The sequence below is a fragment of the Panthera tigris genome, chromosome B4, assembly GCF_018350195.1.
Source record: "Panthera tigris isolate Pti1 chromosome B4, P.tigris_Pti1_mat1.1, whole genome shotgun sequence".
NCBI lineage: Eukaryota > Metazoa > Chordata > Mammalia > Carnivora > Felidae > Panthera > Panthera tigris.
In genome coordinates, this window is record NC_056666.1 from 22,506,240 (window position 1) to 22,525,876 (window position 19,637).

The 19,637-nt window shown below is 46.1% G+C and overlaps 1 protein-coding gene across 13 annotated transcripts in view; it reads left to right on the forward strand.

Moving 5' to 3' along the window:
* Positions 1-19,637, forward strand: part of KIAA1217 (KIAA1217 ortholog) — a 300,868-nt gene that overhangs the window by 243,779 nt on the left and 37,452 nt on the right. For 8 of the 13 annotated variants that reach the window (XM_015537196.2, XM_015537200.2, XM_042991231.1 and 5 more), the window contains 3 exons: positions 9,005-9,109; positions 9,626-9,675; positions 15,863-16,029. In XM_015537196.2, the coding sequence (XP_015392682.2) occupies positions 9,005-9,109; positions 9,626-9,675; positions 15,863-16,029 (322 nt within the window). The remainder of the gene's footprint in view (positions 1-9,004; positions 9,110-9,625; positions 9,676-15,862; positions 16,030-19,637) is intronic. The other 5 variants (XM_042991232.1, XM_015537199.2, XM_015537197.2 and 2 more) reach the window with 1 other exon arrangement.

A 19,637-nucleotide genomic window follows, 5' to 3' on the forward strand; every position in this document is an offset into this window, starting at 1 on the left:
ACCAGGTCTAAGGATTCATTCAAACTTCCAAAAACCTCAGGTCTTAAAAAGTCTGCATTGCCCACTCCACTCGTGTAGTACTAGTGAATACCTCCTCTCCCTCCCTGTCCATCCTCAGAGCTGAAGGGGTCCTAGAGACCACTGTGCTCATCATTGACGTTGTAGGAGATACAGGCAGGAGACTTTCCAAAAGCCCCATGTCTTGAGCTACTCCAGCCACATGATGTTTTCACTGTCAAACTGTCTCAATATGGTTTTTGTCTTTGTAATAAAGGCAGTATGTCCCTAACTTCCCCAGTAAACACAAGTATCTAAGAAGACAAAATACAAAAAGACATGATAGACGCCAACGGTAGGAAATGTCTTCCTTCCTTTTCCCGAGTCATCATCTTTTGAGTTCATGCTGCGATTTCACAGATCAAAAGCAGTTGGGAGTGGAGAACTTATTGTCACAGCTCCCTTAGGACCAGTCAAGGGACCATCTATCCATCACCGCTGACGCTATCTCTCCTTGGAAGGTGAATTACAGGCCCCTGTTCAGGTAGCTGGGACATGAATGAACGGCTGTTCCTACCGGTTTGTACCTGTACAAAATGTGAGATGTCACTTCCAGAGCATGAATATGAAAGCTTCCCCTCAGGGAAGAGAAAGAAAATGCAAAGGAGGTGATTTCATACGCCGGGGTGTAGGCTTGTCCTGGAGAGTGAAGGTTCTTGGCCCCCACGGAAATGTGGAGTGCCTCACCCCAGATGATGAGTCACTGTGTGAGGCAACTCAGAGCCGTGCAGGGAGCACCAGATCATGGGATCGCAGGTGAACTAGCCGTGTGTCTTTAGGAGAACCTCTGCCTTGCTAAACCTCCATGCCCTTCGCTGGAACCTCTCAGTGGTTCTGTGCAGCTTTAATCAACATGGGTAGAAACTGGACAGCGAACTGGAAAATTCTCTATAAATAAGAGCAATACTGACTTCTTCCTGCAGGGCCACTGGATCTGGCCATTTGGATGTGGGTATCCTCATGCCTGACTTGGGACTGTATTCTGGTCCCGGCCAGGACAGCATGCCCAGAAAGCAAGTTGTGAAATAGGTTAAAAGCTACCTGGAGAACTCCCAGGCGCATTTGCTGTGCTGGGCAGAACACGGTTGGAACATCGTTTGCAAGGAGTGATTATACTCTTGGGAGAACAGACCTGGGTGCGGCTGTGCTTTGCCTGACCTGCTGGGCCTGCCACACCTTTTTTTTTTTTCTTTGCTTGTCAAGATCACTGAACCAGAATGGAAGGAAATCTGTAAATGTGTGGGACCTAAATAAGTTCCTTCCAACCAGAAAATTCTGTAATTCTAGAATTCTAAGTCTGGCAGCATTTCAGACATGGTATTTGAGTGTTGGGCATAAGGAGATTGGCAAGGGGCAGGAGACTTTGAAGGGCCTATTTCCTCTGCATGCTGAAAGCTCATTCAGCCTTTTGCATAACCTGTCACGAGTTCCTCCATCACTGGCTTCCTGTGTTTGAACCTGTCAGGCCTTTCCTGCCTCAGGGACTTTGCATATGCTCTTTCTCTACCCTGTGCCCTCTTTTCCCACATGTCTACCTGACTGGCTCCTCACCAACATCAGGGCTTTTACTCCAACACCATCAGCTCAGCGAGGCCCTTACCGGCCATTGTAATTAAAGTTACAACACACACACACACACACACACACACACACACACACACACATATATAATTAAATACATAAAATACATATTTCTATATAAGACCATATACATCTATTTATACACATACATAAATCGTTGTTGTACCATTACCCTCATCCCCTAGAATGTAAATTCGATGAGAGCAAGCCCTCTGTTTCATTCACCGTTACATCCCCCGGCCACTGGAACTGTGCCTGGCACACAGTCGATGCCAGAAAAATATCTGCTGAGTGAATGAAGTCAAAGGGGTAAAAGGAAGCCACGTGCACCCCTAATGTTCTGTGGGTTATAAGGTGTTTGCACATATACTTTCTCCTTTGCCGTCATTTCCTGGGCCTCTGTAGGATGACAGCCCTGTGGGACAGGGAAGGCTGTTGTTAGCCTAGTTTGACGGTTGAGGAAGCTGAGGCTTGGAGGCATTAAGTGACGTGTGAGTGCAGATTCTGTGTTCCCCACCCCCCTCGGATGTCTGTTGGTTGGCTTGAACCCCGTGTGTCCCAAGATGAGCTCCTGTCTTCTCATCTCAGGCACGGCGGCTTCATTCATTCCTTACTCAGGTGGAAAGCCTCGGGTGCCATCTTGATTGCTGGCTCTCTCACTCCCCATTTGGACAACCAGAGAATGCTGTTAGTTCAGTACCAAAGGTTCCTTGACTCCAGCCGTAGTTCTTGACCTCATGGATGCCACCCTGGTCCCAGCCACCACCACTCTTACCTGATCTGCTACCCTTGCCTCCTGCCAAGTCTCCGTACCCTGCCCCTGCCCGCTTCTGGAGTCAGAGCACAGGTCTAGATTAATTCCTGGTCCACAGTTTTTGCTTCCATTAAATTGTATTAGTCTAATGCTTCTGCTCTTGCCCTGGGACTCCCCTTAGAACACTCTTCTACTCTCTTCTCCTTCCCCTTCTCCCTCTGCTAACTCCTATTCTCTTGGGCTTCATTCACACATTTCCTTCTAGGAGGAGGTGCTCTTCCCCAGGAGACTGCTCTGTGTCTATCATCCAGGGGCACCTGATTGCTTGCAGCACACGCACCTCTTAGAACTCAGCCAGCTGTGCCCACCCCATTGGGGTCCTCTGAAGCCTGGGGTCGGCAAGAAAGACTGGCATCCTTTACCCCCTCAGTGTCCGTCCCAGCACTCACACTCAGTGATTGTTGAAGTTGCTGGCCTTCAAATGTCATCTGAGTCCTTTAGGGGAAACAGCATCAGTTACTGGCTAATATGTGAAGAACTGTTTATTCCGAGGAATACTGTCATTCTCACAAAATTCTCTCTTAACATCCCTATTACAAACCTCCATTTTCTCAGTGCCTCCGTGAGTTTATGAAGAAAGATTAGAAATAGCTTTTTTCCCTGGCCCCTTGTAAACGGGGCTCCATTTTTGCCTGTTTCTTTACAGGTGCCGTTAAATGCATGTGTCTTTGTGCCCATAAGTAAAATGCAGAGCATTCCAGGTGAACACCTCAGCTTCGGTCACGGTTTCCTTCTTGACTTGGTGAAAACTTGGACTTTTAGATCTAGACAATAAAAGCATACCAAGTAAGAATGTAAGGTCAGAGCATGTCTGTGAAGAAGCGCTGAAGGTCTGTATTGGCCAACTTTGAAAGGTTATCCGAGCAGATATTGAAGGCACAAGAGATAATGGATCGGAATGTGACAGACAGGAGGCCAGCTTCCCACACTGAAGTTCTCCAAGGATGTGAGGGAACTTCCTAGATGCTCGTAGGACAGTCACAGATGAGTAACTCAGAATTCAGAAGCATGGGAGATGTTGTGAGCTCAGACAGAACAATGAATTGAAGGGGTAATAGGAAACGTGAACATACCCAGTCTTCCTTCTCCGTGAGCAGAGGACAAGGAGGGAAATAGCAGCCTTCAAGGCCAGTGTTAGAAACGATATTTCTTCATGACCCTCTGTGTGCCCAGTTTTCATCTAAGGACTGAGAACAGAAGAAAAATTGCCAGACATGGTCGTTCTCCCTGAGCAGCATGCAGTGGGGTGAGGACGGGGTCGATCTTAATACATACAAAACATTGCAGCCCCTTTGCAGTGACTACCAACTCCATCAGTGTCTCCTCCATAAATCTAGATGTTTCCATGAGAAGTTAAATTTATGGGGAGTTTTTGGAGGAATGTTTTTAGTTCTACAGTTTTTTTCACCAGTAGGTTAACATCAGGCAGAAATAGAAAGTTCATTGCTGAGAGTCCTATTTGAAGCTTTACCACAAATTCAGATAATTTGAATTCCAGTGTTCTGTTGAACTCTTCTGAAAACAGTGTCTTTAATTACTTTGGTTTTTTTTTTTTCCCCCTCATACCAGAGAATCAGGGCATGAGCAAACAAGGGCATCGCCTAGCTTTAAGCCTGTTCACTGTTCAGCTCTGGAAAATGCCTTTGTCACTGCCAAGACTGAAGGGTTTTAGTTCACTTAGATTTCTCCCAGAAAAGAAAAAAAAAGTGACTTTGTGAAGGAATGATGGTACTTTATTCACCCCTGTGTTCACAGCGGATTGCTCCATGCCTAGCACATATTAAGTGCTCAAAAACATTTGTTGGTGACTTGTTGACTGTGTTTCTGACTTTCTGGGGAGAGAGAGATGACGGGATGAGCAGGAACCAAACACAAAAATAGTCACAAAATATTAGAACTAGAAATGAATTGATTGGCCACCTGGTAAGCACTCCCAGAAGAACAGCCCTGGTTAATGTCATTGTAATTGACTCTCCTGTACCCGTGGGTTTCAGCATTGGTAGCTGGTTTGGAAGGTGAGCGCCTCCGACAGAGGCTGATCCCGTCAGCTCGCCTGACTGGTTTCCATCAGCTCCCTGACACTTCTGGATATTTAAAACCATATCCTTAGGGATTCATTATGGAGGAATTACCAGTCTCCTAGTTGTTGCCGCACCGACTTGTTTTTTAATAGCCATTAATTTACTTAGATGTACAATGATAAGGACTTAATTCAGGTTTAACGAGGCCTCGGTCAGCATAAAGGCAAGTCTCTAGGCAAAAAATGTCGAAGGTGGAAATTTGAATCAAGAAGTTGTATAAATGGGGCACCTGGGTGGCTCAGTCAGTTAAGGGTTCGACTTCAGCTCAGGTCATGATCTCACAGGTTGTGGGTTTGAGCCCCGCATCTGGCTCTGTGCTGACCGCTCAGAGCCTGGAGCCTGCTTCGGATTCTGTGTCTCCCTCTCTCTCTCTGCCCCTCTGCATTCATGTTCTCTCTCTCTCTCTCTCTCTCTGTCTCAAAAATAAATAATAAACATTAAAAAAATTTTTTTAAGTTGTGTAAATGGAGTTACTGGCTGAAACGTTCCCTCAAATGCAGACTCTTTCCTTCCCTGAACTCTGAAGACAAGATCAGACTGTGCCCAGTCAGGGTTTTGCTTCATCACAGGCAGACATGGTTTTGCAGGGAAAGCTGGTTGTAGCAGAGGGAATTTAAATACTGGGATCAGCACTTTCCCTGGATTGGACTTGAATTTTTTATTAATATTACGCTTGGGTCCCAAGAAGATGCATTCAGCCAGGCTGACTTTATGGCACTAAATGACTAGTTAACCATACATCCTAATCACATAAATATGTTTATGGAATGATACAAAATGGTTTATGAAATCACTTTTAAACCATCTTTTCAACAGTAATTATACCAGTTCTGTAATACCTTAAACCAAGCAATATTGGCAAGAATTAGCTTAAGCATTTTTAATATTCTGACGATTATCATACAAAATTGCCACTGCAATTAAATGACAGGGTCATATTTAATTTCTTTTCTTCCACTGCATTTCCCTTTTTTCCTTTTCACATTAAAACATCCTTCATAACATTTCATCATGGGAGAAGGCTGCATAAGTTTCCAGTTGCTGTAATTTAGTTAAACCATAAAATTGTTTCCAGATTACCAACCATGAAATGGAAAGACAATCTTATATATGAATTTATAAATCAGATAATCTCCCTCAAATGAATCCTGAAACCAGAAACACTTTGATGATTAAATAGGAGGGAAAAAGTTTTCTCATTACCATGTGTCAAAAGAATTGTATTTTTGTAAAGCGGGTTTGGCCGAGGCAGCGGGACACGCGTGTGCAAATTGGTACGTGTGATGCCTCGGTCGTGTACCCTCCCCGCTGTTTCCTGGACAGTGGGAGAGAATTGCTCCCTCTTGGCCATCAGACTCAAGTGTTCCGAACTCTCAAGCCTCTGACAGATCATGTCTCCTTCCTGGTGGCCCCACCAGTGACATAGCCTGGAGGAGGCCACTCAGGGAGTATTCACGACCATACTCTCATAGATCCAAAGGGAGAACCAAGTGTGTGTGTACCAGGACTGGGTATGAGGCTGGGCTCCACGGTGCCCAAACTCTTACCCCAGGCAGTTTTGTGATTTTGACTTAATCGCATCATGTCTCCGTGAGGAAAGAAGAATGGAGCGCTGGTTAGGTATTGTCTTTCTCTGTATCCTAAAACCATTGTCAGGGGGGGCCCAGTGAGAAGCCAAGTACCCACTGAGCCAAGGAAAAAGCCAAAGGTGTGTAAGAAGGAAGCCCCATGGACACCCATGTGGAGAGGACCCAACCTGTGCTGTAACATTCTGCACTTCTACCCGTGATGATGACTGAGCAGTGCTCTGAACCTGGAATGATTCAGGTGCTTTGCTTGCTGTTTTGTGCTGCTGCCCTCCTTTGTTAAACTGGGTAATGAAAGTGGTGACTAGAGAGCAATGATCAGAGAGAACACTGATTGGGCCCTAATCAGGTTGGGTGATGTTAGAATCCCTTATGCTATTTCCGCCTGTCAGATTCTCCTTTATTCCCTACAGTCATAGACTTAGCCATTTCTCCTCTTTCTTTTTTTTTTTTTAATATTTATTTATTTTTGAGAGAGAGAGAGACAGAACGTGAGTGGGAAAGGGGCAGAGAGAGAGGGAGGCACAGAATCCAAAGCAGGCTCCAGGCTCTAAACTGTCAGCACAGAGCCCGATGTAGGGCTCGAACTCACAAACCGCGAGATCACAGCCTGGACACTTCACCAACTGAGCACCACGGGGCCCCTTTTTCTTCTCTTTCTTAACTTTGTTGTCGTCGTGTCTGGATAGGTTGTCACTGCGCCTTCCTATCCCACATTCCAGCTTCACGGACTGTTTTAAGCCACTCCTTAACCAAAGCTGCCTAGACTCTAAAAATGTCATCCCACTTAAAAAAGAGAGAGGGAGGAAGGAAGGGAGGGAGGGAGGAAGGAAGGAAAGAAGGAAGGAAGGAATCCAAGAATTCTTTGCATTTTCCTAGAATTGAATAAGCTAGTATATCTCAAGGTGGTTCTGAATGCACCTGCACCCTTAGGGCCATGAGCTTGACTCCAGCATTACCGTGGGAAGAATGGAGGCACTGGACGACTTCCATCCAGTGCTCAGCAGGGCTGCTGGGAGTCATTCATTTCCCACGAGCCCATTTGACTAAGGCTGTGTCTCCCACATGAAGGCAGCATGATCGACCACCACCCATATTTTCTTTGCCGTATGGGTCTGATAAGCTTGGGATTTCCGTTGGATATTTACTAACCTGATTTCTTGACTGAAATTTCTTACTAACTTGTCTCTTTGGCACACGTCCTGTCTTATGGCAGAGACAAGGCCAAGAGCACAGGTGTAAGACTCAAAATGTTCTGCAGCTTTGATGTTTGGTCTTCACTACTCTGCCTGGAAATACCTGGAAAGCCATTCCATGGAATTTCGGCTCAGACTATTTGAGATTTCTCCTCTCCATACCATTAGAACAAAGAGATCATATTATTAATACGTCAGTTGGGGTTTTTTTTTTCCTTATCGTGTTCAGAACTGGTAACTATTCAGACTGTATGACTCACATCCAAGAAACTCGGTCTTGGGACAGAACGATCCATTTTAAGCTAAAGAAAATGCATGAAATTGTGAAGTCAGAAACTCGTAATTGGGAAATTAACTTCAGTGATTCATATCGCGCTAAAGGTTATACTCCCAAGGCAAAATGCAAGGCCTAAAGGTTGTGTCTAGGCAAAATGACCCTTAAAAATCCTCTTGATTGCCATGAACGTTGAGATTCAGATACATCACCTCTCAATTAGTCCAACTTAACCGATTATTTTTTTCTAGAGGAGGAACAGACCACAGTGATTTTTTTCCATTGGGTACCAGATAAAGAAGTTGGCTTGTGTTTAAAAGCCACGATGTACGCATATACCATTTGTAGCACAGGAATCACTGTTGCTGACACTACAGAGGTCTGTGGGGTGGAGATCCACAGTGAAGAGTGGGTTCACTTCTCTGTCTCAAGTTGACATCTGCTGATGGGATATGTTGGCAGGCGAGGTGCCCACACTATTCAAACTGTTCTCGACTCTCTTCCCTGTATTGTTTTAAGCTACCACATAAGGGTAATTGAATTCACATTTGTGCTGCCCATTACTCAGTAGAGGTTACTTTGTTGTGGTGACGTGTGTATAATGTATTGAAAACAATGCTAATCGTTCTGTAAAACTGCCATTGTCCGAGGTACAATGTGAGCCTGTTTCAAAGGCCCGATGAATTGTGATGGAGCATGAAAGGGCCCCGAACACTAACGTGCGGGGTCTGTGTAGGGGACATAACTGTGTAGGGGATTCTTCATTTGTGTCTTAAGATGACCGAAGCTGTTAGGGATATTTGTCTTCCTACTTGATCCTGTAAAAGGCCCCAGGTTAAGGTTCCTATGACATTACATTGAGCATCCCCTACCCCCAAGTCAAGAGATTGATCCCAATCATGTTTTTCCTTAAAAGACATTCACGTGCGTTGCTTTTGGGCTATGAAACAAGTATCACTCCACTCTCCACAAACATCTCTGTCATTGACACCAAAATCAGGCAGCAGCCTCCCAGCTGACGAGGACAGCTTGGAAGTCTGTGCCACCAGGCCACAGCTGGCCTGGGACACCGCTGGCGCCAGAGAGAAAATAGCGAAAGCAGGGCAGAGAGCCTCAAAAACACGACGCGCACACAGAATCATTTCCGAAGGAGGCGCTGTTCGATTTTCCAGAAGGCCTGTTCTCATCTGACCGGTGTTTTCTCAGTGAGATCACTGGGTTAATATTAACCTCTGATCATCGACTCTTGAACTCAGCAGGGCTTTGTCGGCTCTGCAACATTCCCCGAGCCAGGATGGGGTGAACTTTGCCAGCCTCCTAGGTGGTACGTTTTATAACCCTCAGGTGATCATTCACCCAGACAAACCAGTCTGAAAGCCAATATAGCTTTAACAAACCATTCTCTTGTTTTCCAGAGAGAGGATGCAAGCCATGGAGAAACAGATTGCCAGTTTAACTGGTCTTGTTCAGTCTGCGCTTTTTAAAGGGCCCATTACGAGTAATAGCAAAGATGCGTCTAGGTAAAAAGAAGAAAAGCAAACCAATTATAGATAATTCGATCTGTTTCTCTTTAATCATTAAGATCATTCCTTCATTCAAATCCGTTTCCTTGTAATCATCTCAAGGCTGAAAATATGCACATCTCTATGAATCGTGGTTTGTGTGTTTGTTTGTTTGTTTTTCCTTCCGGTAATTCTTGGTCGAAGGTAACACTTTGGCCCAAGGAGGGTAGGTGGGTTTCCCAGAGTGCATGTGGCTTCATGGACCACTGTGCAGTGCCTGCCAGCGCCATCCACACGTCTCCACATCCACCTCATCCGAAAGTCGTGAGCGTGCCTCAGCCGCATTCCACCGGCAGTGTCAGACGCCTACCTGGGAAGCCTCTTCCATCCCGGCCGATAGTGACGCTGATGCTAAAACACATTGCTTAATACCATCACTAGCTGCTGCTGATTGCTTAGAATAGTCAATGGAAGGGGGGGAGAAAAAGGGCATTTGGGAAACCGTATAGCTGACTCTCTTTTTCTTTTATTCAGCGAGAAAATGATGAAATCCACAGCCAATAAGAGCCACACAGATGGTGCAGGTAAGTGTCCCTCAGAGCCTCTGCAGGCTGCCTTTGGTTAGCTCTGGCTTGTTTCGGAGCATTTAACCTTTCCCTAAGTCGCCTAATTGGTGTGATTTCAGAGGCTTTCTGGATGACGCCTGACCCCCCACACCTTCCCTGCATAACGCTGAAATTCCAGATGAGTCATTCATTCAGGGGAGGGGAGATAGCCTAAGCCCTTCAGTCCTCTCCTTTCTGTCTTCATTCATTCATTCATTCATTCATTCTTCTTTCATTTACACGCGTATATGGCCATACATCCCACAAATATATATGTGCCTGGCACTGGGCAGAGACAGTGGGCATAATTCAGACAGGGCTGCCTGCCTGAATTCCTAAGCCGGGGGGAGAAACAGATACAGGACGAGTAATTCTGAGTGGTAAGAAGAAGCGCAGGGTGAGTGTTTCATCCACAGAGCTAGCCTAGACTAAGACATTTCCCTGAGGAAGTGACATAAGCTGAGGCCCAAAGGATGAATGGGACTCAGGTGAGTGAGTGGGGAGAGGAAGAGCCACTGAGGGGAGGGGAGGCATGAGCAAATGCCGTGGTAAGGAATTTAGATATTACTCTTAGTGCAAAAAGTGAAGCCACTGGACGATGAGTAAGGACCTCAGCCCAGCTGCAGAATGGGGACGGACAAGAAGGGAGCCAGTGATAGAGGTGGGGAGAGAAGGTGTGCTTGGACCAAGGCCAGCTTTTTAAATGCCAGCATCCCCCCAAAAGAAGCTCCAATTATATGCCCAGTGGAGTCCCCTACTATCCAGGTATATTTAATGTACGTCTTCTGCCACAGGCTCAAAGCAGGCCTCCTCTCAAGAGTAAGAGGTCTTCCCTTGTGTTGGATTAGAAATAGAAATCATGACCAGGGACATGTCTGGCTAGTGAGTTACACAGGAAGCATGTGGCAAGTTGGGTGAAACCCCTAACTGGGGGAAGCCACAGAGTGTCGTGCAGCATGGTAGAATGGACAGACCTTGGGACTTCAGCTGAGTCCACTGTTAGACCTGGTTCCGCCCTAGCTGACTACAGGCAGTTGAGCTGTAAAGCCAGGAGGGTTGGGCGTCCAGCATTTCCAATCCTCATGGGATTTGTTGGTTTACTCAGAAATCAATCAGTGGCCTTGGCTTCAGCCAGAGAATTATTTAGCAGAAATTGCTAAACCTGTCTTCAGAACGATTGCCAGTTTGTTTGAGAGATATTCATTCCTTCTTTTATTTTCTCACCAATTATGAATGTAAAGGGGGAAGAAAAGAACCTAGTGAACTCATAGAAACAGAGAGCGGAATGGTGGTCACCAGGGGCTGAAGGTTGGGGGAAGCGGGGAGGTGTTGGTCAAGAGTACAGACTTCCATTTAGAAGATGAACACGTTCTGGGGATCTGATGCCCAGCATTGTGATTACAGATCACAGTACTCAACTGTACCCTTGAAAGTTGCCAAGAGAATAGATGTTAAATGTTCTTGCCGCAAAAAAGAGATGGTAAATCATGTGACATGATGGGCGTGTTAGCTAACACTGTGGTAGTAATCATATTGTAATATATAAGTATATCAAATCAACACATCCTAAAGGTACACAATGTTGTGTGTCGATTAAGTCTCAGTGAAGCTGGGGAGAACAAAGTTTGCCTACCGAACACTGCAACCTTCCGTTCCTCTGGATTCGATTCTAGAAATGATGAGTACCCGACACCATTGTTCTAATCAATGCGTACGTGCTCTTTTACACTGTCCCTTTACCCCTTTTCACTTTTGGTGACATCATCATGCTCATCATGGGAAACACTTAGTGAGTGTTTCTTCTATGCCACACACCGTTCTGAGTGCTTTTCATGCGTGAACTCATTAGCTCCTGACACATCTACGCAGGATAGGCACAGTTGTCATTCCCATGCTCCAGATGGGAAGACTGAGTGTATGGCCCCACATGTGACCCACAGCCACACGGTCCCACCTGTCGTTTTACCTCATTCTTTTGTGTGAAGGTGCCCCAATCTCTTTAGAGATATGTAGGCTGTTTCATTTCTTAGTGTTGAAAATTTTTGTCCCTGTCTCTTTTAGAACCAGGGGAGAAGACCAGGTGTAACTTCCTTGAGATGTGTTTCCCAAAGTGGAATCAATAAGTCCAGAGGGACGAGCTGTAGTAGCACTGGCAACATGCTGCCAGCTTTCTCCTCTGAAAGGCTGAGCCAGCCCATGGCGCCACTGGCAACTGCACGCGCGTTGTTCCCCGAGTCTCTGCTGGGTTTGGTGTCTCTTGTTCTAATGTGTCAGGGCTAGATGTGGTCCATGGGGCTCTCGTGGCCATAGCAGCCTTGTACGGGGGTGCAAAGTATATCGATTCTTCCAGAATCCTAGGAAGTAAGCTACGAGACAAAAAAGGATAATCCCTCTTCTGTAGACAAGTCCAGGGAATGATAGAGAAGTCAAGGAGCTCATTTGGCCGAGGGTAAATAAAAAACGGAAACCCAGGGGCGCCTGGGTGGCTCAGTCGGTTAAGCGTCCAACTTCGGCTCGGGTCATGATCTCACAGTCCGTGAGTTCAAGCCCCGCATGGGGCTCTGTGCTGACAGCTCAGAGCCTGGAGCCCGATTCAGATTCTGTGTCTCCCTCTCTCTCTGCCCCTCCCCTGTTCATGCTCTGTCTCTCTCTGTCTCAAAAATAAATAAACGTAAAAAAAAAAAAAAAAAAAAAACCAAAAAACGGAAACCCAGATTTCCCGTTACTTTAGGAATATTTGGTTTACTGTGGATAGAAGAGAACAGAAGGAGCCTCCCATTTCAAGGACATACCAGATGTTTTATATCGTATGTTATATCATTGAACACATCTAATCCTCTAAGGAAGATGTGAGCCACACTGCTCGCTAGTAGAAGTCATGGCCGGTCTTGCCAGTTCCCAAACCTGTGTTCTTTCTGTCACAACAGGATACATTAAAATCACATCATCTTTGCATTAATAAGGTTCACATTACAAAGTACTTGACTGAAGTGAATGACCTAAGGGCAGGCTGGGTAGGAGAAAGGTGGGGGTGGGCGTTGCCTGGAAAGGGCGAAGTGCACGGAAAGGAGTGAGGTCTGCAGACTGCACCCTGATTCTCCTGACCAGTCCAGGCCTGTTGGGAGCAGAGTACGAGCACCTCCCGTGTGGGCGTGGCAAGCACACATCCTGTGCACGTCTCGTCTGAAAGGGGACTCACTTAGCATTCAAGTTCCCACCCGCCAATCGCAGCTCCATCCGTAGATTTCAGGGCACCTGCTCCCCCAGCCTTTCCACTTGCTGACCCTCCAAGTGAGGAGGGGAGGCTGGCAGAGACTCCTGCCCCCTCTTCTCAGAGAAATAATAATCACAGCTAACTGCAGTGGGGGGTTCTGTCTGCACCAAACACTGGAATAAGCAGTTCACCTGCGTTGGCTCCATTATCCTACACAATTTACCCATTTGTCCATTTTACAGATGAGGAAACTGAGAGAGAAAGAGGTCATGTTCCCTACGTGAAGTCACACAACTAGGAAGTAGATACTGAGAATGATTTCCAGGGCTGTGGTTTAAATAATTGGGAGGATAATAGTGCCACTGGCTAAAATTAGACCTACAGAGACAGAGGTCTAGAGAAGATGAAGAGAAATCATGAATTTGACCTGCTTGTGGAAAAGTCCAGAAGCGATGGGAAGGTATTGGTACGTGCATCTGAAGATAACTGGATGCTGGAGACAAAGATGTGGGAGACATTTGCAGGTGGAAATAGATCCAGGGAGAGGAGAAGCAGTCCCAGGAAAACATACCAGGGTTTAAAGGGTTGGCTGAGGAAAAAATCAGAAAAGACAGTGACCAAGATGCAGCAGCAGAAAGGTAAGGAGAAAGGGGATAGGAAGAGTTAAAACTGACTGAAAAAGAAGTAAATGAGTGACAAAGCCCAGCATCACGCCAAGGAGATCTCATGTCAGCCCAGCATCTGTTGGGGTGACCCCTGACCGGTGACCATTTAAGTGAACGATGGAGTTAGAAACCAGATTTAGTGGATTAGGTTAGAGGTGAAGGAATTTTACAAATGAGTGGAGATTCCATAAAGACATTTGGTGGTGAGAGGTACTTTTTAAAACCAGTGTTCAGCATTCAACTCTCACAGATGGTATGTCGTCTCCGGCTTTTCCTCCCTGCAGGAGGTCGTGAGCGCTGTGGTGTCCTCACGGTGTGTAAGGGGAAGAGGGGGAGGTAGAAGGGAGGGGTGCCTTCCCAGGCTGAAGAATAGCGGAGCAGTTCTGAATGCCGCATGCGAGGTAGCTAGCTGGCACCGTGTGGTTTTCACTGGAGAAATACCTCGATGGTGTGGGCAAGAGTTGGACGCTCAACAGACTGAGCCACCCAGGTGCCCCTGGGAGAATATTCTTTGAAACACTTTGCTCTTCTGGGGGCGATTTTGATTTGAGGGGGAACAGACAAAAGTTGGTCAGAGCCGCGACCGGTGATGATAGGAGTTAGCTCGTACAAAGACCAGCTCTTTGTCTGCTTTGCTGGGGTTCCTTTGGAAATCCCTATGATGCTTTCTGTTCTGTGATCCTGACTTCCGCAAGGGGGCCACGAGAGGGCTGGGAAAGTGGTCCTCTAGGGGTGAGGAACTTGGTGTGCCGTCAGCTCTCACTGGCATTGCTGAGACCAAGCAAGAGGACAGCTGTGCCCTCCCTCACTCACCGGCACGCCCTCTAGACCCTGGAGCAGCCCCGCTGAGGCTTTCAGGGCTGTGTGTGCTGGGGAGGGAAGGGATCCCTTGGTTGCTGAGCCCAGATGGAAAGAGAGGCCCCTGTGCCGCGTCCACTTCAGACTGTGCAGAGGCACAACAGGATTCTGTCCTCGAAGGCCTGCCCAGCCTATCGCCAACCTTCCACGTTGTCCTTTGCAGAAAAGAGAGCTAACCAGAAGATGGTGTGTGCGTGCGTGTGTGTAATGTGAATTCCGAGTCTACTCTGGAGGCCTATTCCAGAGAATTGCATTGTCCTATAAATACAACAGCACTTTCTTTTGATTCCCATACCTTGCTGATCCTGTCAGTGGTACTTGGGATCCTTTTTGAGGCATTTTCTAAAGCACGCTTTGTCGAATCAGGCCCTTCCCGGATGGACTTATGAAATCCACAAGGCTTGTTTAAGTTGGACCCACAGAGCACAAGTTTATGGCAGCTAGAAAACTATTTAGGAAGAGTTTCTTTCTGCTGCCTGATTTTATTCTTGTCCTAGAGAATTTTGTACCATACCTGATTTTCTCACTGAAGGAGATGTGAGCAGGAGTCCTTCTTTTGGTCTGAAAACCTTGAAGAGGTCCATGAGAGTATCCTGTTCCTTTTACTTTTCCCTTGGTGACTGGCTGAATCTGCCCCGAACTAAGTGCCTGTTCTCAGGATACATCTGCCTGCAGGAAGTAGTCATATAAGCATTGTGTTAGGTCCCAGAATTGAAAAACTTATTTTTCTGGGGGCACCTGGGTGGTTCAGTCAGTTAAGCATCCGACTTTGGCTCAGGTCATGATCTCATGGTTCATGAGTTCAAGACCCGTGTCGGGCTCTGTGCTGACAGCTCAGAGCCTGGAGCCTGCTTCCGATTCTCCCTCTCTCTCTGCCCCTCCCCCGCTCATGCTCTGTCTCTCTCTGTCTCTCAAAAATGAATAAATGTTAAAAAAAAAACTTAAAAATTTATATTTTTGTTGTAAAAATCCACATACTCACTATGCAGATTTAAAACTACAAAAAGTAGTAATATAAAAAAATATATAACTCATGGAATACTACTAGCTGGAGAGAATGTTAACACTTTGTTATATATACAGCTAATCTTTGCTCTGTGCAAACCTGTGTATTTAAAGAAGATAGATAGACAGACAGACACACAAAAGATAGACAGACAGCTAGCTAGCTTCCTTAATGTAGCATTATGTTATACCTACTGTCCTATGATCTGCCTTCTAGGATGTGACATTTACAGACCACATACTATAATAATGCATGAATGTTTCATAATTTTAAACCCAATTCCTTTTTTTCCCCATTTAGAGGACCAACCTAACTTAAAAAATTTTTGTTCCTAATGAAGGACTTACCAGTAATCTGTATTGGGATGGGATTTAGACTTTCCTTTCTGGGATGCTTAGGTTCTTGGCTACTCTTTTCTCCTAGGAACACTCCATGTTTCTGGGGGAAAGACTGTCAGCGCACTGGAGTCCTCAGGGCCAGCCAGCCAGCCCCTGCCTGCCGGCACCTCGGCCATGCACATGAGCCTGCTTGACATGAGGCGGAGTGTGGCCGAACTCAAGCTCCAGCTCCAACAGATACGACAGCTTCAGGTACTGAATGAGTTCCTTGTGGACAACGTCTTCTGTCCTAGTTCCCCAGAATCCGCTTTCTCCTCCCTGTTCACCTCCAACAACCGTAGCCACTCAGCACCTTCCCGGGGCTCTCTCTACCCTTCCCTCCTAAGGGCTAACTGAAAACATAAAGAGTAGCACCCTAAAGGCACGGTTTCCTCTCTTGAACACGTCGTCTTGGTCTAGAGCCTTTCATCACAACTCGAGTCAATCTATAACCACTTCTTGAAGCTACGCATGCTTTTACACATGAAAAAATCATTAAACATCTGGTTTTTGGAGGAGGGCTAGAAAGAGGAGCCTGTGGAGCATTGTAATAGCCAGTTAAGACTTACTGCTTGCAGGGTTTCGGCTCCTGGCTTCTCTTCAACGAGTATGCACAAAGCTAAGCTTTTTTTGCAAGCGACTATGGTGTCTTTAGAAATACGAGTTTAGACTAGAAGATGAATTCGTAAGGAAAAGAAGCCCTCGTGGAAGATTTGTTGAGGAAAACATTTGCATTTTATTTGGATTGTGTGTTCCGTAATATTTTCCTTCCCTTTTTCCATTGTTCGGGAATATATGAACCGCCTGGGAATCAGCAGAGAGGGAAAACGACCCTTTGTGTCACTAATCTTGGTGAATGGGTCCCATCGATCCATTGAAGCAGAATAGCGTATCTGGTGGTTCCGGGTATCAGGGGCTGGGGCTGGGCATTTCTTTATGAGATCACTTTGTGAGATCTCTATGAGATGGTTCACGTGTCTGCCTCATGCCCCTACCTTTGTGATGGGTTAATCATCGCAGGTATAGTGCTGGCTTAGTACCCAGGCATCTTCCCTGACTTCAAGAAGCTCATTTAAACCTTGGTAGAAGTCAACCCACTGGGAAACCTTGGGCAGCCACAGGGAGCATGGCATCGTCAGTAGCCAGGGGGACGGAACTTCCTGGGCTGGTAAGGGAGTTGCAACGTGGAAAGGGCTTCAACGCCCCAGATTGTGTCTCTCTTCAGCTCACTCGTGGCCTGAGCCCTACATTTTTCACCACCTAATTAAAGCTAAGGTGGTGACTTCCTCTCGCCCTCTATCTACGGGGAACAAACAGAAAGGCAGCTGCCTTGAGAGCCCTGCCCGGGGGCCCCACCTTGGACGGTGAGGGCTGTCAGAACAGACCACACTGCTCAGTGCTCAGGTCTCCAGAGGCTACTCTGTCTCCCAGGCAATGTCCCAGATACTTTAGACATCCCAGGCGAAGTCATTTCAGTGCTCTTCTGAGTCACGTCATCTGTGACGTTCCTTATCCTCTGAGTCAACTTCGCCTCACTTTGCAATTTCAAATACACTTCGTGGTGGTAGAGTGTATGGTTTGGGCTGAGGGTGTGTGCCAGGTGACAAAGTCCACTGCCCACAGTGTCCAGGCAGTAACTTAAGTGAAATGGAGGAGCGACAACGGCACGTTGGCCCTTCTCAAGGTCAGTCACCACTCAGCTCCAGCCAGCTCTTAACCTGACAGAATTAGAGTCCAGTGTTCTCTCTGGAAACACAGGTTTCGTATGATTTATTCGTATTCATTCTAAAAGTGTTGGAAAGTAATTAAAAACCAATTATTTAGTACCCTGCAGGTCGAATGACAAATGTGCAGGCCAGAATGGGTCTGCTGTGTCCCAGGTTAATATTACCTGGGATTTGGGGAGGGTAAAGCCCCTTCTCACGCTGCGTCTGCCTGTGAGCGCCACCTTCTGGCCATTTGGAAATGATCGCTCCTTCCTAGACCCTCGGGGCAAAAAAATTCCTAAATATTGTTTGTATGGTGGTACCTACTGTGTTCCAAAGTGAGCATTTGTTGGTATGGGGGAGGAGGGGGAATTGCTTTAGCATAAGTACCTCGGAAGTGTGGCACCTTTGATATGGAGGCTGATGCGTGTGGCTGTAGCATCACCCCGGTGACGGTTGGCATTGTTTGGTTTCCTGGCTGGCTGTGGGGGTCGGGGTAGTTGCCCACAACCCGCCACTCCTTGCAGACCTTGAACTGTGGCTGCTGAGTTTTGGAATCATAGCTCCTCAAACAATGCAACTCTTCGGTCAAGGTCTGGGAATGCTATCTTAACCATGCAAGTTCCTTTATTGCCCCAGAATTGCTCAGCTTTTCTGGCTTCCGGGGGTATAAAGAACAAGGAGCCGACATGCTCTTGAGCTTTGAAGTTTGTGCAGTTCTAAGGAGCAGACGCATAGGGAAGGCTGAACACTTTGTTACCTAACCTGACGGCTGTTGTTTCTACGTCATCTTTGTGTTTCCTGTGTCCCTGTCAGCTTTCTTCCCTGTCAAGCCTCTGTCTTTTCAGTCAGGGGAGTCTCTTTAAGACAAAAACAGCTTAGAATAATTAAGCTATCTCAGCACCAATTCTCCTTTGGCATATGTATTATACACTAAAAAAGAAGTGTAACCCCAAAGTGATTATAAGTCCAATAATGGAACTATCATTAGAGATATATGAAACTCTGCAGAAGAGTCTCGAAAGAACAAAAATTAAATTAGAAATTCAAATGTTCTTTGAACTGTGTTATAAAATAGTGAAACTGAATGAAATCTTTTGTGCTTGGCAGCCGGCTCCAGTAATTAGATAATTAAATCACTGGAAAATCCTAGACGGTAGAGCATATCCTATTTGAGCGTTTTATTTTCAGAATTGATGGATTATTCTCAGGAATAGAAATTTGATGAGGACACAGTGGGATGGGTAGATTTAAGTAGGGCAAAAAGAATGTCAAGGGAGGCAAAAGGAGCCTAAGCAGAAGATGAAGAAAACCACTAAAGCTCTATTCATATAATTCTCTGCTCTCCAATTTCACATGAATTATTGGTCTAAGAGAATGGTTCTTAATCTTGGCTACTTATTAGAATCACCTGAGGCCTTTAACAAAAACATTAATACCCTAAAGACCACTGCCAGATTCTGACTTCATTGATGTGAACCAGGGGCCAGGCACTGGTGACTCTAGAATGCTCCAGGGTAAGAACTATTGCTCTTGGGTATTATGAATGCTCAGTCCATTGAGATGCTTCTTGGAAATGTTGTGATCTCAGTCAGCTATCACAAGAGTGAAGCAGAAACACATGGGGTACCCACCACCCTGTATGTGTGAAAAACACCCAATGACTTCAAAGCCCTGGCTTCTAACAACACACCTCATTCCCAGTGGCTAATAGAACGTGTTCTCTACTTAGTTACAATTGATACAAGAGCCATAAGGAACTTTCCAAGGTAATAGTCGGGTCAGCAATTAGCTGCCAATAATAGAAACAGATAGATGGCCTTATTCCTGACAAATGTTTCCTTCAAAAGACTATCTTTATCCATTACCTCTTCTGGTGTGATTTAGAAAAAGCTTACTTTTCCTAAGTGATGAGCTACATCTTTCTTCAAAAATGCCACAGTACTTGGATTTTCCCAAGGCAATCCCATATCCACTGAAGTGACTGCAATTCTGCCCCTCTCTGTGGGCTGAGGGGAGAGGGAAACTTCTGGAAGATATGGTACAAGTTCTGTAAGGCCCAGATGGGACTTGGCCTAAAGAGAGAATGAATACGTCTTACTTGTCTAATTCTCA